Genomic DNA, 26,236 nt, shown 5'->3' with positions numbered 1-26,236 from the left:
CTGTCATCTTAATGTATTTATATTTCAATACAATTAATAAATCTGCACCGAGTAAGGGAGTATAACAGAATGATTGAGAGCAGAAATCTGCTCGATAACTAGCCCAAATTCTGGCTTCACCACTTACCAGTTGAATGACCTTGGATAAACCAGTGAATCTTTCTAAGCATTAGTTTCACCACCTGAAAGTTGCTTCAATTGTATCCTCTTTACAGAGTTACTGTGAGGATTGTTTCATAACTATGTAATAAAACAGGCCACTACACAGTAGTTGAGAGCATAGTAAAAGCAGTAATCTCTGTTGCCAAGTGGTAATTAAGTCATAACAAAGATATGAATTATACTTCCATTTATAATTAAACTATGAAGATGAGGCTTTGTAATTTGTTAGCCTAGGGAAGACTCTTTTTTAAATTGAAGGTTGATGAATGTAAGCACACCTATGAAAAAATTCAAACATTTTCAAGTGACTTTAATCAAAGCATCTTAAAAATAATTACCCTTAGTATAAATAGAATCTTTACTAATTATACTTTCCTGCGGCTAACTTTGTGTGCTAAGTTGCTTCAGTCATATCTGACTCTTGTGTGACCTCATGGGCTGTAGCCCATCAGGCTCTTCTGTTCATGGGATTCTCCAGGCAAGAATCCTGGAGTGGGTTGCCATTTCCTTCTCCAGGGTATTTTCCAACCTAGAAATTGAACCTACATCTCGTCTCTTATGTCTCCTGCATTGGCAGGTGGGCTCTTTACCACTAGCACCACCTAACTTTATTTGATGTTGATTTTTTTTTCATCTGTGCATATGTATGCTCTTACACATTCATAGCAATAACTCATATACAAGTTTATAGATATGAAAGAGGAGAAAAACAATGATATAAGGAGAAAATATGGGATTTGAAATGAGATGATTGATACAGTTTTGGAATTAGCCATTCAGAAGACATGTGACTTTTAATGTGTCATCTAGATTTTCAATCTCATTAACTTTATTTGTAGCATAAGCATGCTGAGCTTTATTCTGTCTCCTTTATGTGAGGAACATACAAGTGTGTGCTAATTCATATCTGCTTTGAGAGTTGACAATACCTTTTCCCGACCCTTTACTCAATGAGACCCAGTTGGTACTTTGAAAGAAACAATCATGGGACTATTTACATTATGGAAATTGACAGACAGTACAAGTCGATATATTCTCCACTACCACCCTCATTTTTCCTCTGAGATAAGGTTAATATTTTTCTAGTACATTACTGGGAATGTCAAGTGAAAAAATGCTTTATGAACTCTAACATGTTATGCAAATATGTTATAATATTCATTACAGAAAATTATAAATAGAGTGACAATCTGTGAGTTGCATATGAAAGTATCATTAAATGATCTTATCTAATTAAAAAGCAGAGACATAAATGAGCTTGTAGGTTACATTTAAATGATTTAATAGACTTCTGTATGATAGAAATGCCCTATCAAATCAAGCTGATGAAGGAATATTATATATAGAAATTTTGCAGTATGACTAACCATCCTTGTTTGCCCGAGACTATGGGGTTTTCCAGAATTAAGATGAGCTATATAATTTCCAGAATATATCACAAAATGAAAACATGAAGCAGTTCATTCAAAAATTATTAAAAATTTCAAGATAGCAACAGCAAAGCATTAAACCAGATATAGATAGGTTTGGGTGAGGAACACTCAGTTGCAATAAAGCTGGCTCTACCTAGGACCCAGGACTTTTAGTGCTAAAATCAGAATAGACTGGGGGAAACAGAGACTAAGATGGTTGTGACTCTACCTTTGCTTCAAAAATAGTTAGCATTAAATTAACATTAATGTATTATCAAAGACTTATCACATCTAATGAAGTATACCAACTGTAGGAGGTACTATCAATTCAGTCGTAAGTAAGGACAAGGAAGAGAAGACAGCTTGAATACCACTTTGCCTATAAGACGTTTGCTTGATTCAGTCTGTGCCATTTAGTGAACTAAATGATTCTACTGTGACTCCTGAGTTTTCCTGAATACACAAGTCTAAGAATATGGAATGCCATTTAAAATTTTACCTTAAAACAACCTTCAGACAAATTGTAAATGAAGACTGAACCATTATGATTAGTGTGTAAGAAAATTTTATAGATATGTTTATAAACTGGAGATAAGATCTAAGAAATGTTGAAAAAATCACTGGATAATGTAAATCACATGTATACTGTGTAAATATGTATATAAACAAAAGGATTACATGTCATTTTCTTTGCATACACACACACACAAGTATACATATACACACATGAACATTGGTGTTACCAAGAGGAGAAATCAGTCTGATATCTAAAATAAACCATTTCAAGTGATAATACGGAAAATAATTCTACTTTCTTTATTGAGTTCATGGAGATGACTATAATTTTGACTGGTTTCACCATTGTCTTTGGGCAAACAATGAAAATTAGAGCAGCAGTTCTCTAATGCAGACTTTAGTGTGCCTTAGAACCACGGGAAAGACTTTTTAACACAAATGGTGAATCCCAGTGACTTTCTGATTCACAGTTTTTGGTCGCGTTTGAGTGTTTGCATTTCTAAGCAATTTACATAATTTGTGGATCATTTGTGACCTTCTGTGCTGTGTGTGCTGTGTCGCTCAGTCATGTCCAACTCTCTGAGACCCCATGGACTGTATGTAGCCCTCCAGGCTCCTCTGTCCATGGGGATTCTCCAGGCAAGAATACTGGAGTCGGTTGCCATGCCCTCCTCCAGGGGATCTTCCCAACGCACAGATCGAACCCAGGCCTCCCCACTACAGGCAGATTCTTTACCAATTGAGCCACCTGGGAAGTCCAAGAATACTGAAGTGAGTAGCCTATCCCTTCTCCAGAGGAACTTTCTGACCCAGGAATCAAACCAGGGTCTCTTGCATTGCAGGCAGATTCTGCACCATCTGAACTGTGACCTTTTAACTGCCATCTAATAATTACAGGGTAAACAGTCACCCACAACCGTGTTTGCTTCATTGCTTTGTTCCCCATAGTTGAAGAGACTTCCTGAGTCAAATTAAAAATATTTTTAATAAACATAAATGCTAATTAATTATGACTGTAGAGCTAGCACTTTGTGTAAGAAACCTTGAAGTTGGAATGAAAGTTAATGCTTCATTGTAACTAGGGACTTGCACAGGTCCGAGGATCCTTTTTGATCTACAGTATTATATTTCTGCTGCAAGTCATCTAAATTATAAACTTTTGAAAAGTACTCAACCATGAAATACAACCTCATAAAATCATTGTGTGTAACCCTGTGAGGCTATGTACTTCATAGTTCCAGAAGAAAGCTGCACCAGGAGAGTGAATTGGAATATAGCTGGGGAGGGTAGGGAGTGGGGAATGCTATCAACCATCCCTTCTCTTTGATCTTTACATGCATCAATGTACATTTTTCTATCTTCTGTTTGGTTTTTTCCTCCAGTTATATCCCTGAAACTCTATGAAATGTTAAAATAGGTTAGAGAAGCACTTAAAATTAAATAAATTCAATGTACTCTGTTCTAAAAATTTAACCATGTATTTTTTCACATTTTAGACTCCAACAGACATGATAAAATGTAACATTTATAGCCCAGCTTCCTAGAAAGGAGTATACTGAATTAGATAATACATGTGAAAACGCCTACCTAGTGCCTGCTTTGTAGTAGTTGCTCAATTTTTTAAAACATCATTTTCATGGGTACACATTGGAGCAGTCATCAATATGAAAATATTTCAAGGTAGAAGTTCATGATGTGGAATTTTAAAGACAAGCATTTTTAGACTGTCACAATATAGGAGGAAAATATTTTAGGTGAAGAAAATAATATATTCAGAGGTAAAGTTTTTTAAGTGTGAGTTCAAGTTTAGAGGTTAGAGAGCAATTTTGCCTAAATCATTGAATTTCCACCCTGTTTGCACATTAGAACCACCTGGGGAGTTTTTAAAACTCCAAGTGCCTAAGCCCCACTCTGTACCAATTAAATCTGAATCTCCAGGGCTCAGAGATAGGCATCAATATTAAAAAACAAGCGAACAAACACAAAAACTCTCCAGAGTGCTATTGGGGAAGAAACGAAAGAGAAAGATAGATGGAGTGACAAGCTGAAATTTCCTATTGTTATCATTAGCCTGAAACTGTGTTTATTAATTTCCCATAGGAATGTAGCACGCAGACGTGAAGGCATAACAAAGAGTAATTTGGGCAACTGTCACTGCCCTTCACAAAGAACTTTGAGCCATTTTGGCATTTGTGACTGCTAACAAGGTCCCTGCTGGCTTATTAGACTTTCCATCCATGGGGAACCCTTGGACAAGAGAGAGGCAATAATGCATTCTGCACCTTGCTGATGATAGTCAACGGATGAGAATAGCAAGTCACTAAATTCATCTCATAGGGCATAATAAAAGGTTTTCAAGGTGTGTCAGCAAGTCAATATGAACACTACCCTGGTTTAGTGTGCAGAAAAGAGCATGGCATTTGAAATCAGTCAGAGCCATAGTCAATTCCTTGATTGCCTTGGTTTCTAGCTTGAATTTAAGTGTGTTTTTTAACTTCCATTAAGTCTTCTCATCTGAAAACTTGGGGCAGTGATAATATTCACCCCTGGGATTCAAATGAGATCATGTACATGAAAGATATTTGAAAAGTTTAATCTATAGACTAGAATTCCTCCTGGACTCGCTCTTCCAAAAGGGAATAAAATCTTGGCAAAAGAAACTACTGATGTTGGTGTTATTTTTTCTATTTTTTCAAGGTGATTCACCAGGCAAAAAATGAATTGTGTGAAGAAGTAAAATAGAAAACAAATTATTCACATTTTATATTAATTTACATCCATGACATTCTCTTTATTTGGTCACTTAACAACTAGGCACATAGAGCTCTTTAAAGGTCCCTTGTAGATTTTATGGAGAGCACTGTTATTTTTCCTCCTCCCAATCTTTACAGGATGGTATCAGTGAAGAATTGAGAAGTATTTTTTAAGGCTTTTTAAAAAATTGATGTATAGTTACTGTATAATATCATATGTTACGGGTGTACAACATACTGATTCACAATTTTCAAAGGTTATCTTTCATTTATAGTTATTATAAAGTATTGGCTATATTCCCTGTCTTGTACAATATATCCTTGTAGCCTATTTTACACCTAATAGTTCATACTTATTCACCTATCCCTATACCGGCCCTTCCCCACTTCTCTCCTCACTGATGGTTTCTAAATTCTTCTCCATATATGTGAGTCTGCTCCTTTTTTGTTATACTCACTAGTTTGATATATTTTTTAGATTCCACATATAAGTTGTATTATACACTATTTGGCTTTCTCTATCTGACTTATTTCATTCAGTGTAATGCTCTCCAAGTCCATCCATGCTGGTGCCAATGGCAAAAGTTCTGTCATTTTTAGGGCTGGAGTAGTATTCCACTGTGTATAACAAACACACACATATATACGTTGTATGTATCTGTATATACATATAATATATATATATATACATATACACATACATATGTTGAGAAATACTTTATATTTTCTTTTAAATACAAAGATGTGCAAGGTTCTGTTTCTGACTATGGACAATCAAAGCAAAGTCTTTGGTTTCTGTTTCTGAGGACTTTCCAGTCCTATTTTAAGACATTAGATACACATAGTCCGTTTAAAATTGTTAATATAATCAGATTGTCTGTATTAACAATTTGGTATTTATCACAAAGAGGTTGGGAGTTTGTCCAACCTATACCTTTGAACTATTTCTGAGCACATAACACGATATATTCTGACAAACCCCACATGCTTCTCATTCAAATACCCTTCATAAGAACATTGGAGACTTTCCTAGATGCATCATCTGGCAAGTTAGCAAAAAAAATGAGTATAGAAACTCTAGCCTAGCTGAAAACATGCTTCGAATAGCAATCTAGTTTTCAAGATCACCCTGACGTATCTATTGTTGGCTGAGGGCAAGCAGGCAGGCTTTTGTAGAGAAATCGAGTTTAGGAGAGGTTTCCCAAGTGGTGCTAGAAAGAATCTGTGGCCAATGCAGGGGTGGAAGAGACATGGGTCTCATCCCTGGGTCAGGAAGATCCCCTGGAGAAGGAAATGGCAACCCACTCCAGTACTCTTGCCTGGTAAATCCCAGGGACAGAGGAGCCTGGTAGGCTACAGACCATGGGGTCATGAGTCAAGAAGTGTGTGATGCTGGGAAGGATCCTCAAGGTGGAAATTTGTGGCAAAAGCAGTTTTTCTGCAGTTGGGGTGGCCCATATTCTTGGTTAGCAGCTCTCTGGATAGGCACCGATTTCTCAGATGCAGCAAACTTACACAAATGATAGGTGCTATTCAGGAAGCATTTGTCTTGTGCTAGATTCTATACTAATTGTAGCACACTTGCTATAAAAGTGAGAGAAATTGTTTGATAAATAGACAAATAGATGAGGAAACAATGGAAACACTGAGAGACTTTATAGTGTTTGGGCTCCAAAATCACTGCAGATGGTGACTGCAGCCATGAAATTAAAAACCGCTTGCTCCTTGGAAGAAAAGCTATGACCAACCCAGACAGCATATTCAAAAGTAGAGATATTACTTTGCCAACAATGGTCTGTCTAGTCAAAGCTATGGCTTTTCCAGTAGTCATGTATGGATGTGAAAGTTGGACTATAAAGAAAGCTGAGCACCGAACAACTGATGCTTTTGAACTGCGGTGTTGGAGAAGACTCCTGAGAGTCCCTTGGACTGCAAGGAGATCCAACCAGTCCATCCTAAAAGAAATCAGTCCTGAATATTCATTGGAAGGACTGATGCTGAAGCTGAAACTCCAATACTTTGGCCACCTGATGCAAAGAATTGACTCACTGGAAAAGACCCTGATGCTCTGAAAGATTGAAGGCAAGAGGAGAAGGGGACAACAGAGGATGAGATGGTTGGATGGCATCACCGACTCAATGGACATGAGTTTGAGTAAACTCCAAGAGCTGGTGATGGACAGGGAGCCCTGGTGTGCTGCAGTCCATGGGGTTGCAAAGAGTCAGACAGGACTCCGTGGCTGAACTGACTGACTAAGGGTATGAGAGATGGGTATTAATTATTCCCTCTTTTACCAGTGAAGAAAACAAGGCTCACAAAACATAACTAGAAAAGTAATACTTTCAGTAAGAAACGTAGAATTTAAAACCAGTTTGGTCTTCTCTAAAAGTCTTTTCTCTACAAACAGTATCTTCAAATTGCTAAAAAAAAAAAAAACAAAAAAACAAAAAAACACCACTACAGGTTCACTAAGACACTTTAAAGGGTACCTCGCACAGTTTTAAGAAAATTTATTTCCAGATCTTTCTTCCAAATATACTTTACTAAAATGACTCTGAATGAAAAATCTCCTGAGATTCTTCTTTACCACATACCCTTGCATAATCTCCCTTCAACTTTTCAGAAGAAAGGCGTACCTCTAGCCTATATCCCTACTTATCACAGTACACTCCCAGAAGGGATAAAATCATACGAGGTACTAAAGCAGCAGAGAACTCAGAATATTGATGCCAGTGTTGCTGGAATGAATGGCTCTAACGAAAAGTAGCGAGTATCTTGAAAGTTAAGTGCTTTGTAAACAAAAGCACTTATAGCTACTTTCATCAGAGAATTTTTGTTTGAGTTGTCACTGATGGATTAGATTATTTTCATGCTGAATCAGCTATGTCATTTTTGGCATATACTAAGAAAAGACTTTAAGTAATTAAGTGAAACTCCTATAAAAATCTTTTTATTACCATCTAGTTTTTTATGAGAATTAAGTTTTCAGGACTAATGGTTTTTTGTTGTTGTTTGTTTGTTTGTTTTCTTTTTTTATTTGATTTTATTTTTTAACTTTACAATATTGTATTGGTTTTGCCATATATCAACATGAATCTGCCACAGGTATATACGTGTTCCCCATCCTGAACCCTCCTCCCTCCTCCCTCCCTGTACCATCCCTCTGGGTCGTCTCAGTGCACCAGCCCCAAGTATCCAGTATTGTGCATCGAACCTGGACTGGCGACTCGTTTCATATATGATATTATACATGTTTCAATGCCATTCTCCCAAATCATCCCACCCTCTCCCTCTCCGACAGAGTCCAAAAGACTGTTCTATACATCAGTGTCTCTTTTGCTGTCTCGTATACAGGGTTATTGTTACCATCTTTCTAAATTCCATATATATGCGTTAGTATACTGTATTGGTGTTTTTCTTTCTGGCTTACTTCGCTCTGTGTAATAGGCTCCAGTTTCATCCACCTCATTAGAACTGATTCAAATGTATTCTTTTTAATGGCTGAGTAATATGCTGAGCCTTATTCTTTCTAGCAATGACTATTGTAGGGTATTGTAGATATCTGCAATAATTTTTAACTAAGGGACGTTAGTCACTCAGTCATGTCTGACTCTTTACAACCCCATGGACTGCACCCCACCAGGCTCCTCTGTCCATGGGATTCTCCAGGCAAGAATACTGGAGTGGGTGAGTGAGTGAGTGAAGTCGCTCAGTCGTGTCTGACTCTTTGAGACCCCATAGACTATAGCCTACCGGGCTCCTCCATCTATGGGATTTTCCAGGCAAGAATGCTAGAGTGGGTAGCCATCCCTTTTCCAGAGGATCTTTCCAACCCAGGGATCGAGCTTGATCTCCTGCATTGTGGGCAGATCCTTTACTGTCTGAGCCACCAGGGAAGCCCTTTTAAATAACAATCTTCCATAAATATTGTTAATAAATGAATTTTCAATAAAACTTTACTTTTTACATTTAATAACTTATTTTGTAAAATATTTAGTGTTACATTGTTCTAATAAAATATGTATTACTAAAATTTTTAATGACAATCTAGATTATATTGTCACATGAAGTTTTTAAAAGGTAATTTTAACTTTTATACCTAGTTTTGTTTCATAAAAGTATGATAGGCTGATGAATTTTTAAAAAATATTTCAAGCATAATATATAACATTTTGGCATATTCCTGTGGGAAAACAGAACAAGAACATGAGATCTAGTGAAAAAAAGGAAATCCTATAAAATTTCAGACTACAATAGAAGAGTTTGTTTAGGTACTTTTGATATGGATGATGGCAAATATCAAATCATTACACTGGATACATTTTTATAAAGTGATTTCAAATTTTTATTTTAAAATTTATACTATTTGCAATATCTACACCTGAATTTTTTCCTCTAAAACTATTTGCAATTATAATTAAAGCAATTTAGAAGCTACTTAAAATATGTGAGAGCATACATAAAAGATGGTTTTAAAGCTTTCATTTTGTTCTACTCAAAGATAAAAGCTTAAAGACCATTGCTCTACAAAAATTCCCCCCATGATATATGACTTATTACTAATAGAAAAAGCAATAAACCAATGCATTTAAGAGCTTAAGTTCTGGAATAAAACAGGTTTATGTTCCAACCTTAGCTTCTGTTGTTTGCTTTTTAATCTTAGACAGTTTGCTTAAACTCTCTAAACTGCTTTATCCAAATCTACATAACAGAGATTATGAAGATATCTAATTTGTAGAATCATTCTGAAGGTTACATGAAAATAATCATGTTAAGCTTTTAGAAAAATCCCTGCACATGTTAAGAACCATGTATATACAATCTTGGGCTTCTCAGGTTGCGCTCGTTGTAAAGAATCCACCTGCCAATGCAGGAGAAGCAAAAAATGTGGATTTGATCCCTGGGTCAGGAAGATCCCCTGGAGAAGAAACGGCAACCCACTCCAGTATTCTTTCCTGGAAAATCCCATAGACAGAGGAGCCTGGTGGGCTACAGTCCATGGTCCTCAAAGAGTCAGACATGACTGAGCAACTGAGCACACACACACATACACAATCATAAAAGTTGTCATACACGAGCAAAGTCAGAGGGGAGAAAGAAGTGTGTGCTCTTGGGCTAAGCTTCCAGAGGTAGCTGGGCTTGATACTGTCTCTGAGAATGAATATAAAAGCTCAAAAGGAGGAGACAAAAACATCAGCTAAAGGGGCAGAGATACTGTCACCCACAAATGTAGGAGAAAACAAAGCATTGAACTCAAAAGTCAAGAGCTGCACTTTAAAAATGGAGCTGACAATGAAATAATCCTAATTGTTTGAAAGGAAGCTAGTTTCCCTCTGCCTCCTATTGTCTGCACTGTTTCTATCCTACCTTTTAAAATAAAATTATAACCTCACAGTTTCTGTTTTCCTGATAAGGCTAAATTTTGAAATTCAATATGTCCTTGGCATTTTCCTTTAGCTTGGTTCTGATTTACAGTTTAACTCTGTTCCTCCCTCTTTGTTTGATTTTAAATCTGAGTTCTATTTTTGTTTTGTGTTTTCCCTGAATGGACACTGAAATGATATCATACTTCACCTATTCCCTGGTAATGTATGGGAGAGAACACAGAATATCAAGAGCTCAGATATTGCCGTCTAACTGATATGGGTTAAAATACCAACTCTGCTACTACCTATGCAAGCTTGGAAAACTCAGGACTTTTCTAAGCTTCATTTTTCTCTTCTTTCCAGTAGGGATAATTTCTAATCAGTAGAGCTACTGCAAAGACTGAAGGACTTATGTCACAGAAAGCATTTAGCTCAATTAATATACAGAAAAAAATAACTCTTATCATAATTATTATTCCTGGTGCAATGAATAGAGCCGTTTAATGGAGTCCTGATTAACTTGGAAATATTTTGCAAAATGAAACACATTACCCGAAGTCCTCCAGACTGTCAAAGATGAATTGTAATGTCAGTGGTCACAAGTTTTAATTTTTCTCTGGAATCAGAAATAAAAAAAGTAACCACCAGAACTAGAGGGCAAGAGGACACATAACAGCTGGAAAGATCTGTTTTTAAGTGCTGGTACAGACTGAAGTGAGAGTGACTATGCTGATTATTACAAAAAGATCTTATTACTTTTTAGGATCTAAAGGAGGAATAGTAGACAGAAGCAACAGGATGGAACACAGACTGGCTTAGCCAATTCCATCTGGCTAATCAGTCCATTGTGATCAGATTAATACCATTCAACTCTACAAAGATTTACTAAATGCTCACTGGGTATCTAGAATATGAACAATCCCAATACAGAATGCATTTTATGATTGACTTTATTGTTTTGAATCAGGCAATTATTTTTCAAGTGCAGTTGTAAACCAAATGAGAAACTCACTTAGATTTTCAATCATTAAAACAAACTACTTCCCCCCCCCCAATTTTCTTTTTGCCAACAGGATTTGCTGATCCACTTACTGGGATAGCAGATGCCTCTCAAAGCAGTATGCACAATGCCTTGCACATCTACATGAATGGAACGATGTCTCAGGTACCAGGATCTGCCAATGATCCCATCTTCCTTCTTCATCACGCGTTTGTTGACAGGTTGGTTGGCACTTCATAAATTACGTGCTTATTGGTTTTAAATGTAGTGGATGTCAAGACGATGTACAAAAAGCCAACAGGTCCATAAAAAGATGCTCAGCATCACTAGTCATTGCTGCTACTGCTGCTAAGTCGCTTCAGTCGTGTCCGACTCTGTGCGACCCCATAGACAGCAGTCCACCAGGCTCTGCCATCCCTGGGATTCTCCAGGCAAGAGCACTGGAGTGGGTTGCCATTTCCTTCTCCACTGCATGAAAGTGAAAAGTGAAAGTGAAGTCGCTCAGTCGCGACCGACTCATGGTGACCCCATGGACTGTAGCCCACCAGGCTCCTCCATCCATGGGATTTTCTAGGCAAGAGTACTGGAGTGGCTTGCCATTGCCTTCATCACTAGTCATTAGAGAAATGCAAATTAAAACCAAAATGAAACAGTACTTCTTGCTTGTTAGAATGGCCATCAACAAAAAAACGAGAGATAGACACTGGCCTGGATGTGGAGAAAGGGGAATCCTTGTGCAGTGTTGGTGAAATTTGTAAATTGATATAGCCATTATGGAAAATGCTATGGAGGATCCTCAAAAAATTAAAAATACAACTGCCATATGATCCAGCAGTCCCAATTCTGGGAACGTATCCAAAGAAAACAAAACACTTAACTCGAAAAAAGCACTCCTACCTTCATAGCAGCATTATTTACAATAACCAGCATGTGGACACAACATAAGGGTCTATCAATGGATGAGTGGTTGAAGAAGTTGTTACCATCTCCACCTCACTCATGTTCCCAAGAACATGGATATAGTATCAAATAAGTAAGTGGAAGATTATTAAGCAGATTTTATTGTTTTCTTGGCAACTTTAATATTATAATAGAATTAAGTAATATCCCATATCAAGTTTTATTCAGAGATCAATTTTCAAGAAAGTATGTAAGTACCAAAATTATGATAGCAAATAACATCAAAACCACCAAACCTAGACATCAAGGCAGAAGGAAGAGTGTTGGGAAGAATATCCTACCAGAACAGATTAAACTCTGTTTGCTGTTGTTCTTCAGTCACTCAGTCTTGTATGACTCTTTGCAACCCGATGGACTGCAGCATGCCAGGCTTCCTTGTCCTTCACTGTCTCTGGGAGTTTGCTCAAACTCATGTCCATTGAGTCAATGATGCCTCTCACCATCTCATCCTGATTACTGAGTCATTTTTACGTCATATTATCTTTGTGAATTTTTGGCATTTTTTGGATCTTTGGTACCATCCTGTGAACTTTAAAGAAACCTAAATTTCCTAGATCTCTTGATGCCCCAGGCAAAAAACATGCAAACTCTGGCTTTTAGGCCATATCTGTCCCTTACCTTATTCATAAATAAGATGTAATTGGAACACAACCACAATCATTCATCTACATATTGTCTATGGCTGTTTTCGTGCTAAAATGGCAGAGTTGAAACAAGACTATATGGCCCACAAAGTAGAAAAGATCTAGTTTCTGGTCATTTACAAAAAAAAAAAAAACATTTCTTGACTCCTGCCAACCACCGAATTCCATATTTATAAGCCAGGTGAGAGAAAATGATTGATCTTTATCTAGCCCTCCTTGATCTATATTTATAGAAAATACTATAATTTAATTCAACGTTTAGAGGCATGTTTAAGGGAGGTAAAGCTATTAGGAAGATATACAACATTTAGAAGCCTCTCCCACCTATGAAAACTAAAATTTTCTTCTTTCTTAGAATTATTTGTTAATCCTATCTTATGGCTTCTCAGTTGTGTCCAACTCTTTGTGACCCCATGGACTGCAGCATGCCAGGCTTCCCTGTCCTTCCCCATCTCCTACAATTTGCTCAAACTCATGTCCATTGAAACAGTGATGTCATCCAATCATCTCCTCTGAAAAGCATCTTTACGAAGAAAGATAGAGACCTGTGGATTGCTGCAACATCTGAGCCGTCCTCTTAGTTCTCGGCATACAGAGATGCATTTTCCAATCAGATGGTCTATTTACTACTGTTCAATTATTCACAAACATATTTGTTGAATGCCTACTGTGTGCTGAATACCTTTGCCTGAATGTCCCACACTCATTACTGCTGTTATGCATTGCTTTTACCAGTCTCCAAATCTGGAATGTCTTTTCCATGACTAAACTATTTTCTATGCAGTCTTCAAGACTATTTTCAATTTCTGGCTCTTCCATGATGAATGACCAGACCATGACTGTCTAAAACCATTTCTCCCATCCAAAGGCATGTTGGAGCTAGCCGCAAATCACTAGCAAGGTTGAATTATGTACATATTTTCACAACTTTGCATTCGGTGATCTCAAGCATAGCTAGAAACCAGTGTTGGTAGGAGTATTTACATCAGGAAGCTGGCAAATGCTACAAATCAAGGCTTTCACTCAGAGAGCTGGTTGTTAAAATAATGACCAGCATAATCCTGCTCCTATCTGTTAACTCACATCACTTTCTCTGCTTCTTATTTTGAACACATCATTTATATCATTCTTATTGATTGTGTGCTTTTCTTATTGATTGTGCTTTGTCTCTACCACTAATCTCTGAGCCACTATGGAGAGACCCACGTCTGGAATTATATCTGTTGTTTTGTTTTTCCCCACAACATTTTGTCTACTTTGTAATTAGAAGATCTGTAATAAATTTGTATAAAATAAATAAATAATTGAAAAAAATCTTAGCAAGTTACTTTCATCATAGCTACAAAGGAAATTATAGAGAAGTCATTTTAGCTAAAAAATGTTTTTTGCAAGTCTGGTAAAGCACAAATCATCCAAAGCTATAAACTTGCTTCAAGATTTAGCATGTTTCTAGACCATTAGACCTTGTTCTTGGCATTGGCTAAACAGAATAATGAGATAAGATCACTGGCTTAACAAAGCTTAGCCTACTGGGAAATACAAACAAGTAAACAACTGTAGTATATTATAATTCATGTGATCATTACAGCCATTCTTGGAAAACTACATAAAAAGGATGAAACATGAATGGAACCCTGAAGAGCGGCAGGCCTACAAGACAAAAAGGATACTCAGGATCTGGAGAATAACTCTTACCTCATTGAAACCAGGCACAAGCCAGAAACATGAACTGAAGAAGAAAATGGAAACATAGGATCCAAAACTAGGAAAATATGTCTCAAAGCGCATGTTTAGAGAAAGTGAGAAGATTCCAGTAACAAATTAGCTTACCACCAAAATGTACCATTGTTGGGCAAATAAAGACATCAGTTCAGTTCAGTTGCTCAGTCATGTCCGACTCTTTGTGACCCCATGGACTGCAGCACACCAGGCCTCTCTGTCCATCATCAACTCCGGCATCTTACTCAAACTCATGTCCATTGAGTCAGTGATGCCATCCAACCATCTCATCCTCTGTCGTCCCCTTCTCCTCCACCTTCAATCTTTCCCAGCATCAGGGTCTTTTCCAATGAGTCAGTTCTTCAGATCAGGTGGCCAAAGTATTGGAGTTTCAGCTTCAATATCAGTCCTTCCAATGAATAATCAGGACTAACTTCCTTTAGGATGGACTGGCTGGATCTCCTTGCAGTCCAAGCGACTCTCAAGACATAGAGTAATTCCAATTCTTTCCATCACTTTAAGTTAAAAAAAAAAAAAGAAAGAAAGAAAAGAAAATCAGAGAATGAGACTTCTGTAGTGGTTCAATGTTTATGAAGCCACCTGCCAATGTAGTTGATACATCCCCGAACAGAGAAGATCCCACATGCCACAGGGCAATTAAGCTGGTGAGCCACAACTGGTGAGCCCGTGAGCTATAACTTCTGAAACCCTTGCATGCTACAGCCTGTGCTCCACTGCAATGAGAAGTCCATGCACAGCAATGAGAGCATAATCCCTTCTTGCTGCAGCTAGAGAAAGTCCACAAGAAGCAACAAAGATCCAGCTCAGCCAAAAATTTTAAAAATAATGAATTAATATTTTTTTTCTAAAAAAGTAGGAGAATGGATCTAATACAGTAATTCTAAAGGATAATATGTATTTAGCTTTTACTATGTGCTAGACACTGTTCCCAGGTGGCTCAGTCAAAAAGAATCTGCCTGCCTATGCATGAGACTTGGGAGACGCAGGTTCAATTCCTGGATCAGGAAGATCCCCTGGAGGAGGAAATGGCAACCCACTCTGGTATTCTTGTCTGGAAAATTCCATGGACAGAAGAGCCTGGTGGGCTACAGTCCATGGAATTGCAGAAGAATTGTACATGACTTCCGACCGAGCATGCACGCATGTAGGCGCTATTCTAAACTCTTTACAAGTTTTATTTCATTTAATCCACAACAAGTCTGCAATGTTCTAGTATTATCCTTACTTTATATTTTAAAAATGAGAGTTGGAGAAGTTCTGTAATTGTCCCAAGATATATAGCTAATAAGAGAGCAGAACTGAGAGTTAAACAATGCAGTCTTACTAAAGAGCCATGTTCTTAACCACATTGGAGAATTCTTGGAAAGTCCAAAGATGAGTTTTACTTTTGACTACTCTTCAGTTCAGTTCAGTTGCTCATTCGTATCCGACTCTGCGACACCATGGACTGCAGCATGCCAGACCTCCCTGTCCATCACCAACTCCCGGAGTTTCCTCAAATTCATGTGCATCAAGTCGGGGATGCCATCCAACCATCTCATCCTCTGTTGTCCCCTTCTCCTCCTGCCTTCAATCTTGCCCAGCATCAGGGTCTTTTCCAATGAGTCAGTTATTTGCATCATGTGGCCATAGTATTGGAGTTCCATCTTCAGCCTCAGTCCTTTCAATGAATATTCAGGACTGATTTCCTTTAGGATGGACTGGTTGGGTCTCCTTGCAGTCCAAGGGACTCTCAAAAGTCTTCTCCAACACCACAGTTCAAAAGCATCAATTCTTCGGCACTCAGCTTTCTTTGTAGTCCAACGCTCACATCCATATATGACTACTGGAAAAAGCCTTGACTAGACTTGACTTGATTTGACTACTCTTAGATTGAGGATAAATCATTTTCATTAAAAATTCATTCATTCATCAAACATTTTAAGTTTTTACTATATTCTAGATACTATGCCAGTAACTGTGCCTTTTTATCTATTGGTATGAATAAAAAGGCCTGACCTCCAGATGCTTTGGTGGTGTTTAGTAGCCAAGTTGTTCCAACTCCTTGCAACCCCATGGACTGCAGCATGCCAGGTTTTCTTGTCCTTCACTATCTCCCAGAGTTTACTCAAATTCATATCCATTGAGTCAGTGATGCTATCCAACTATCTCATCCTCTGTTGCCCCCTTCTCCTCCTGCCCTCAATCATTCCTATCATCAGATCTTTTCTAGTGAGTTGGCTCTTTGCATCAAGTGGCCAAAATATTGGAGCTTCAGCTTCAGCATAATTCCTTTCAATGAATACTCAGGGTTGATTTTTTTAAGATTGACTGGTTTGATCTCCCTGCAGTTCAAGAGACTCTCAAGACTATTCTCTAGTACCACAGTTTGAAAGCTTCAGTTCTTTGGCTCTCAACCTTCTTTATAATCCTTCAAAAATAAAGGAGACAAAAATAAATAGTAATATAACACTTTCACCTGCATCTCCTGCAATGCAAGCAGAGTCTTTATGGCTGAACTGCCCGGAAAGCCCATGAAAAAAATGTAAGAGGTATGTGAATCCAGAGAAGGAAGAACTTAACTTTGTCCTGAAAATTAAATGCTTTCTAAAGAAGACTATGCTTAGATTGATTCTTAAAGATGAGGAGAAATTACAGACATGACAGGAAGGTAAGGAAGTGTATGTCATACTAAGGAAACAAAATAGATAAATTGTAAGACAGACGAAAACAAACTGAGGTATTTGGCCGGGCTGGCTGGAGAATAGTTTTCCATGAGCGAAAATTGAGAAAGCTAAGGTCAAATTTGGGGAAACTTGCATGTTCTTGATTTCTTTGAAGGACTTCCTTTAAAATTCTATTAAAATATGTTAGTTTTTCTTTAATTTTAAATTAAATCACACATACAACCTAAGGAATAAGCAAATTGAGGAAAATTGCCTAAAGTCTATACTACCATCTAAGTACAATAAATGAATTTTAAATGTTTAGAAAATTTTAAAAAGTAGAGAAAGAAACAAAGTAAGAGAAGTTTCACATAACCATTTTTCTTTGGTATTTCCAGAAAGAAAAATATTTGTCTGATATGCACAAAGTTGTCTTGATTCTATACTTTTCCCTCTATTTAATAATCTGTATCAGGTATATTTCTACATCAGTACATACAGATCTATCTCTTTCTTTTTAAAAGCTTCATAGAATTTCATTTAAAGCCACATATTGGGGGAAAATATTTGTAAAACACACATATGGTAAAAATAGTTATCTAAAATGCACAAAGAATTCTTAAAATTCAACAATAAGAAAATGGTCCCAAGTAAAAAATGGGTCAAAGTCTTAGCAGACACTTCACCAAAGAAGATATACAATGGGGCACAAACACATAAAAAAGTGTTCCATGTTATATGTCATTGGAGAAATGCAAATTATAACACAGAGATACCACTATACACTTAGAAGAACTGGGAGCATCTGACAATACCAAATGCTGGTGAGGACATGGAGCTGTGAGAACTCTCAGTCATTGCTGGTGGAAATGCAAAATTATGCAAGCCACTTTGGAAGACTGTTTGGTAGCTTCTCATAAACTAAAAATACTCTTACCATAGGATCTAATAAACATGCTTCTTGGTATTTACACGAAGGAGTTGAAAACCTATGTGCACTTAAAATCCTGAACATACATGTGTATAGCAACCTCCAACTTCCAAACTTGGATACAAACAGAAAGTCTTTCAATAGGTGAATGGATAAATAAATGCAGACAATAATATATTATTCAGTGCTAAAAAGAAATGAGCTATCAAGGCATGAAAAGACATGAAGAAACCTAAATGCATATTACTAAGCAAAAGAAGCCAACCTGAAAAGGCTATGTATTGTATGATTCCAACTATAGAACATTCTCAAAAAAAGCAATACAGTGGAGATAATGAAATGATCAGTTGTTGTCAGTGTTAAGAGCAGCAGGAATGAACACAAGTAGAACACAGAGGATTTGTAGGGCAGTAGAATTTGTATGATAGCATAATGCTGTATGATAGCAAAATGATGATGGCAGTAGAATTTGTATGATAGCATAATGCTGTATGATAGCAAAATGATGGTTACATCATTATACGTTTGTCCAAACGCATAGAACATATGAGGCCAAGAGTGAACCTAAGGTAACCTATGGACTTTGCTTGCCTGTGGCATGACTTTGTAGGTTCATCAGTTATAGTAAATGCACCACTCTGGTGGGGGATGTTGATGAGGGGGAGGTTATGTGTGTGTGGTGGAGGGAGAGGTATCTGGAAATCTCTGTCTTCCTTTAATTTTGTTGTAAGGCTAAAACTTCTCTTTCAAAAAGGTGTTTAAAAAGAGGTAAGTATGGCTGTAGCCAACTTAGCACTTTAAATAACTGAAATTATGACTGGTCACAATATACTGTTGTTGCCTAATATCAAGCAATACACCATCAAGACTCATAATCAGAAATGTGACATGGACAGTGAGGCATTGATGAATCTCTAGGAAACTGTCATAAAGCCCAGAAGTTCAAAAAAGTTAATGGCATTGACTTATACCAATTTAACCTAGGTAGCCTGAGTTGGAGAAGGAAATAGCAACCCACTCCAGTATTTTTGCCTAGAGAATCCTGTGGACAGAGGAGCCTGGTGGGCTTCCATCTATGGGGTCGCACAGAGTTGGACACGACTGAAGCTACTTAGCAGTAGCAGCAGCCTGAGTAGCTTCTTATTTGAGAATGTTTCTCATGCAACTCATCAAACGTAACTAATAAATGAACCTAAGTATTTCTAGCATCTCTCTTCTTGTAAGGTGAAGCAACAAAACTCTGTTATTTTCTGAGAACCCTCTAAGAAATCACAAAGGTAATTTAAAAGATACTCTACAAGATTTATTTCACATTTTCTATACGGAGGATCTGATTTGAGCAAGGCAAAAATCGAAGGAGGAAACGTGGGCATGAGTAAGTAGGATTATGAATGGCTGAGAAATAATATTTCATTATATTTTTAATCAAAGTATCAATAAAACTTTTAAAAAGACAGTAACAGGATTGTAAAGAATCTTCATTCTAAGTGAGGAACAAGAAACATTTGCTTTTCTCTCTTAAACAATCAAGATTATAGTAAAGGCTACATAAGTCTCAGAAAATTCTTCTAGTTAGACACAAAATATCTGCTATCTAGAAAGGTATTTTTTAATCTTTATATTGTAGGCAAAGGTTGTAAGCAGTAAGCCAGTGAGTAAATAAATAAGTAAATAAGTCTGTCAGTAAGTAAACCAAGTCAAAATTTAGACCATTTTAAAGTTTTAAAAAATTTTATAACTTATTTTTCAAACTTAGGTATTATAAATAAAATTCACTTTCCAAAATTTATCCTTCATTAACTCCTTCATATCCTGGAACACAATGGCACTTTAAGACAGATTCTAGGGACTCCACAAGGTCAACACTAATTTCATTATAATATTAAGATGTCATGGCTGATTCATGTCAATGTATGGCAAAACCCACAATATTGTAAAGTAATTAGCCTCCAATTAAAATAAATAAATAAATTTTTAAAAGATGTTATTATCATGCAGTGTTAATCTAGTCACTGTTTAAGTGATTCAATAAAATATTTTAAAAAAATAGAATTTCATTGTATTGGTTGCAACATTCTTTAGTAATCAGATTCAATCCCGGGATCAGGAAGATCCCCTGGAGAAGGAAATGGCAACCCACTCCAGTACTCTTGCCTGGGAACTCCTGGGAAATCTGGAGAGAGAATCCTGATGGGCTACAACCCATGAGGTTGCAAATGAGTCAGACATGACTTAGTGACTAAACACAACAACAATCACTTATTAACAGGCATTTTGATTGTTTCTTTTTTCTATCTTTTTTTGGTAAAATAGTATACATATATTATTTAATATAATATTTATTTATAAAAATTTAAATCATATATATATGACTTTGGACATTTGTGAGCATAGCTAAAGAATAGATTTTTCATATTGGAATTGAAAGGTGAGAGGTTAAATACATTTAAAATTTGTCAATATTTTAAAATTGCCATTCAAAACTGGTTGTGCTACATATTTACACATTTCCACAAATAAAGTGTGTTGGCCAACCTGTACTCTCATTTACACTATCTATTCTCAAACTTAATAATCTTTTGTCTCAAGTGGAAAAATATTTATCTGTATTTTCTCTCTCCTATGTGTGTCATTTACATTCTTTGCTATGTTATATTAGGTTAACTTGTCACTTTATTATTGAATTGTACAGGATCCTCATAGTTTCTTAGTTGGTCTTTTTTGTCATTATCTTTATGAATATTTTCTGCAGTTGTTAATTGTCATTTGGTATGTTTCTTGGTATTCAGAAGTTAATATATGACCTTTTATATAATTTTTCATATTCAATGTTTATAGCTTCAGAGTCTTTAACTCTTTGTTCTTCAGTATTCTTCTTTGTCAAAAGAATGGACTGATCTCAAACTCCTTGGTTCTTTCTCAACTTTACAGTCCTCTGGATAACGTGCTTTTGATGAGATGACAGTAGAATGCATTAGGACAATTACAGGGCTTTAGGCGGGTTTCTTAGTGACATTGTAATCATGCTTTTAGTTAATGATTAATAGGTAACTGGCAAATAGATAAGTCCAATTTATAGTGTAAATTATTTTTCTCTGCTATAAAGATTAAGGTTTGACAAAGGACTCCATTCTGTTCTCAGATCTGTAAAAAAACTTTTCAAAAGAAGAAAGGATTGAAGAGTGATTCTCTTAAAAAAGCAAATAGTTTGGAATGTTGTTTATTCTTTTTCTCTAAGAAGATCAGATTTTGAGTATGCTAAAAACAGAGACATTTGAAACTTTAAAGCAACCTAAGACTACAGCACCCATCAAGCCAAGCTGATGTTTTTAGCTATGGAATCTGGAATGTTTATGCCCATAAATTCCTCCGGAAGGAAGATGAACATTGATGCCTGAGGGTACTCTATGGATAACTGTCAGAGAAACAGAGAGAGCTTTAGAAATACTTCCTTTTCCTTAATACCTCATTACTTAGGAGGGCTCAAGTGGACAAAAACAAGCACATCTCTGCATGCATGCATTCATTCAGCTGTTAATTCAACAAACAATAAGTCCTCTCTCTGTTTTGTGTGCTATATTATATATTAGGCCACGAGGATGCAACAGTCACTAATATTATTCCTCCCCACCTAATGCCACTGATCCAGATATGTAAAAACTAAGTAACATAAAAGAAAATGTAACTTCTGCAGGGGTAGTGGCTTAATAGGCTGGAATATATGAGAGTGAAGAGAAGAGCGTCAAGGAAGTAGAGGCCACAGGATGGTCCTCCTCAACCCCTGGATCTGCAAGACCAAGCAGTCTGCCAAGCGCAGAGCAGAGAGTCATGAATAGTTGTTAGAGTCTACTGTTTGGAATTCATATGACTGGTACCTTTATGAAGAATGAGTAAGATTTTGACACGTGAAGTTTGGTAGTAAAAAATGTCAATTCATGGGAAACAAAACAAGAAAAACTCAGAAACTTCAGGAAATAGGTCATTGTTAATACCCAAATAAAATACTGAAACCACAGCTTAACTCGAGTCTTCTCCATTGCAGGCTATCTCTTTACCATTTGAGCCACTAGGGAAGCCCAAATGTGAGTGCTTCAGTTCAGTTCTCTTCAGTTGCTCAGTCATGTCCAACTCTTTGAGACCCCATGGACTGCAGCACGCCAGGCTTCCCTGTCTATCACCAACTACGGAGCTTGCTTAAACTTGTGTCCATTGAGTCAGTGATGCCATCCAACCATCTCATCTTCTGTCGTCCTCTTCTCCTCCCGCCTTCAATCTTTCCCAGCATCAGAGTCTTTTCCAATGAGTCTTTGCTCATCAGGTGGCCAAAGTATTGGAGTTTCAGCTTCAGCATCAGTCCTTCCAAGGAATATTCAGTGTTGATTTCCTTTAGGATTGACTGGTTGGATCTCCTTGCAGTCCAAAGGACTCTCAAGAGTCTTCTCCAAAACCACAGTTCAAAAGCATCAATTCTTCGGCACTCAGCTTTCTTTATGGTCCAACTCTCACATCCATACATGACTACTGGCAAAGCCATAGCCTTGACTAGATGGACCTTTGTTGGCAAAGTAATGTGTTTGCTTTTTAATATGTTATCTAGGTTGGTCATAGCTTTTCTTCTAAGGAGCAAGCATCTTTTAGTTTCATGGCTGCAGTCACCACCTGCAGTGATTTTGGAGCCCCAAAACATAAAGTCTGTCACTGTTTCCATTGTTCCCCCATCTATTTGCCATGAAGTGATGGGACCAGATACCATAATCTTAGTTTTCTGAGTGTTGAGTTTTAAGCCAACTTTTTCACTCACCTCTTTCACTTTCATCCAGAGGCTCTTTAGCTCTTCTTTGCTTTCTGCCATAAGGGTGGTATCATCTGCATATCTGAAGTTATTGATATTTCTCCTGGAAATCTTGATTTCAGCTTGTGCTTCATCCAGTCCAACATGTTGCATGATGTACTCTGCATATAAGTTAAATAAGCAGGGTGACAATATACAGCCTTGATGTACTCCTTTTCCTATTTGGAACCAGTGTTTTGTTCCATGTCCAGTTCTAACTATTGCCTCTTGACGTGCATACAGATTTCTCAGGAGACAGGTCAGGTGGTCTGGTATTCCCATCTCTTTCAGGATTTTCCACAGTTTGTTTTGATTCACACAGTCAAAGGCTTTGGTGTAGTCAATAAAGTAGAAGTAGATGTTTTTCTGGCACTCTCTTGCTTTTTCAATGATCCAACAGATGTTGGCAGTTTGATCTCTGGTTCCTCTGCCTTTTTTTAAATCCAGCTTGAACATCTGAAAGTTCACAGTTCATGTGCTGTTAAAGACTGACTTGGAGAATTTTGAGCATTACTTTGCTAGTATGTGAGATAATTGCAATTGTGTGGTAGTTTAAACAGTCTTAGGCATTGCCTTTCTTAGGGACTGAAAAGAAAGCTGAGCTTTTCCAGTTTAATTTGCTGGCATATTGAGTGCGGCACTTTAACAGCATCATCTTTTAGGATTTAGGATGTGAGTGCATACTACACACCACATGTTCAGGGCATCCATGGACTGACCCATTTAATAGTTACAGCAATCCTACCAATTAAGTGCCATTATTATCCCCATCTTAGGGACGATCGGACTAAAGTACAGGAAGTTTAAGTAACCTGTCAGGATATAAACCCATGTTCTGATCCTGTACTATTTACTGCTTCATAAAGGGTTTGGAGAACAGAAGAAGTATATGTCTATATATAGAGAGAATCTAATATTACCCCAACATAAGAACAGGAGCTAACAGAATAGGTGGTTATCTTGAGCCCTAGTCAAGCAGTGTGGTTACTGCAGCAGGAGGCCAATCAACTAAGCAGAATTAGATGGTGAAAAATTTAGCAACCTCAAACTGGACAGGGTGTGGGGCAACAGGGGGAGTGTGAGGGTCGGGGAAGGGTGCAGGGGGCAAGTGGAGGCTAGACAGTGAGGAATGGGAGATGTTAAGCATAACAAAAACCAGACTAAATATTTGGAATAAAGGTTGCAGTTTAGAGTCCCCAGAAGCTTGAGCCTGCAGTTTTAACTGATTCTTTTTAAAAATTGTATTGAAATATAACTGATTTACAATGTTGTGTTAATTTCAGTTGCACAGCAAAGTGATTTAGTTTTATATATATAAATGAAAAAATATATTTATATGTTATTTTTACATTTTTCTTCATTATGGTTATTACAAGATGTTGAGTGGAGTTCCTTGTGCTATACAATAGGTTCTTATCTATTTTATATACGGTAGTACATATATTTTAAACCCAACTCCTAATTTATTCCTCATCTTCTTTGTCCTTTGATAATCATAAGTTCATTTTTTATGTCTGTGAGTCTATTTTGTAAATAAATTAATTTGTATCTTTTTTTTTAGATTCCACATGTAAGCTATATCATATATTTATCTCTCTCTTAGTTTATTTAGTATGAGACTCTCTCGGCCCATTCATGTTGCTGCAAATGGCATTATCTCATTCTTTTATGGCTGAGTAGTCCTGGGTGTTCTTTGAAAGGAATGATGCTAAAGCTGACACTCCAGTACCTTGGCCATCTCATGCAAAGAGTTGACTCATTGGAAAAGACTTTGATGCTGGGAGGGATTGGGGGCAGGAGGAGAAGGGGACGACAGAGGATGAGATGGCTGGATGGCATCACTGACTCAATGGACATGAGTCTGAGTGAACTCCGGGTGTTAGTGATGGACAGGGAGCCTTGGCGTGCTGCGATTCATGGGGTCGCAAAGAGTCGGACATGACTGAGCGACTAAACTGAACTGAACTGAACTGAATATTCCATTGTGTGTATACTACACATTTTGTTTAGTCACTAAGTTGTATCCAACTCTTTTGCAACTCCATGGACTGTAGCCCGCTAGGCCCCTCTGTCCATGGGATCCCAGGCCAGAACTGGAGTGGGTTGCATTTCCTTTTCCAGGGGATTCAAACCTAGGGATTGAACCTGTGTCTCCTGCAATGGCCAGTTATTCTTTACCACTGAGTCACTAGGGAAGCCCATACTACACACACACACACACACACACACACACACACACACACACACACACACACACAGTACAGAAGTCTGCAACCACATTAGTTTTTGCCCAAAATAGAATAACTTATCCTTAATTTTGCAAAGGTTTCCAATGTAGACTCTAAATTCTTCAAACATCACTTGGACATACCCTGTGGCATATCATGTAATATATTTTGATGATATTCCATGCATCTAAAATGTCATATTATATGTCATATGTCTTTTATATATATATATAACACACCTTCTTTATGCATTCATGTTAAACCCTCCTCTGATGTGGGTAGGGCTCATCTTTGCTGAGCAGGCAGCAGGCACTGACTCAGGAAGTAAATGTGGCAAAGTTGGAGAAGGCAGGAAAGGACACCCAACCTCTAGAATCTCATAGCATAGTTCCTAGACTCTAAGCGTGGATGAGAAGTCCTGTAGCGGAAGAACCATGAGACCTGGGAGCAGAAGGCCTGTGAGCGCGTCCTGGCTTTGCTTTGAGATACAAGTACAACCCTGGGAAGGTGGCTGAACCTCTCCCCACCTGTTTCCTCATTCACAGTGTGGTAATATTATTCCTTTTCTCATAGGAAAGTGACTCTGCAGTTTATAATGCATTATATACAAGAACTAGGGCTTCCCTGGTGACTCAGTGGTGAAGAATCTCCCTGCAATTCAAGAGACACAGGAGACTCGGGTTCAGTCCCTGGGTCGGGAAGATCCCCTGAAGGGAGGGCATAGCAACTCACTCCAGTATTCTTTCCTGGAGAATCCCATGGGCAGAGAAGCCTAGTGGGCTACAGTCCATGGGGTCGCAGAGAGTCAGTCACAACTGAAGCGACTGAGCACACACATATGACTAGTTCTTGTAAAGAGAGTAGAGTATAAGGCACTTTTATGAAGCATATGTAATACTTTTGTTCTTTGCTCTATTTTCAAGTGCTCTCTGGGATCAACAACACTTCCTCAGTTCTCCTGTAGTCTGTCTCTTGAGGGCATGGGAATCCCAGCTAGGTACTAACCTGAAACAAAACATTCCAGGGATGCCAAGTCTGCCTCACTCCT

General features: G+C 37.5%; 1 protein-coding gene across 1 annotated transcript in view; it reads left to right on the top strand.

Annotated features, from left to right (window-relative positions):
- Positions 1-26,236, top strand: part of TYR (tyrosinase) — a 110,498-nt gene that overhangs the window by 34,743 nt on the left and 49,519 nt on the right. Inside the window, exon 3 of the mRNA XM_061406015.1 lies at positions 11,283-11,430. Coding sequence (XP_061261999.1) covers positions 11,283-11,430 — 148 coding nt within the window. The remainder of the gene's footprint in view (positions 1-11,282; positions 11,431-26,236) is intronic.

Source organism: Bos javanicus, chromosome 29, assembly GCF_032452875.1.
Source record: "Bos javanicus breed banteng chromosome 29, ARS-OSU_banteng_1.0, whole genome shotgun sequence".
NCBI lineage: Eukaryota > Metazoa > Chordata > Mammalia > Artiodactyla > Bovidae > Bos > Bos javanicus.
The sequence above is the reverse complement of the archived record's forward strand: the minus strand, read 5'-3'. Positions and strand labels throughout refer to the sequence as shown.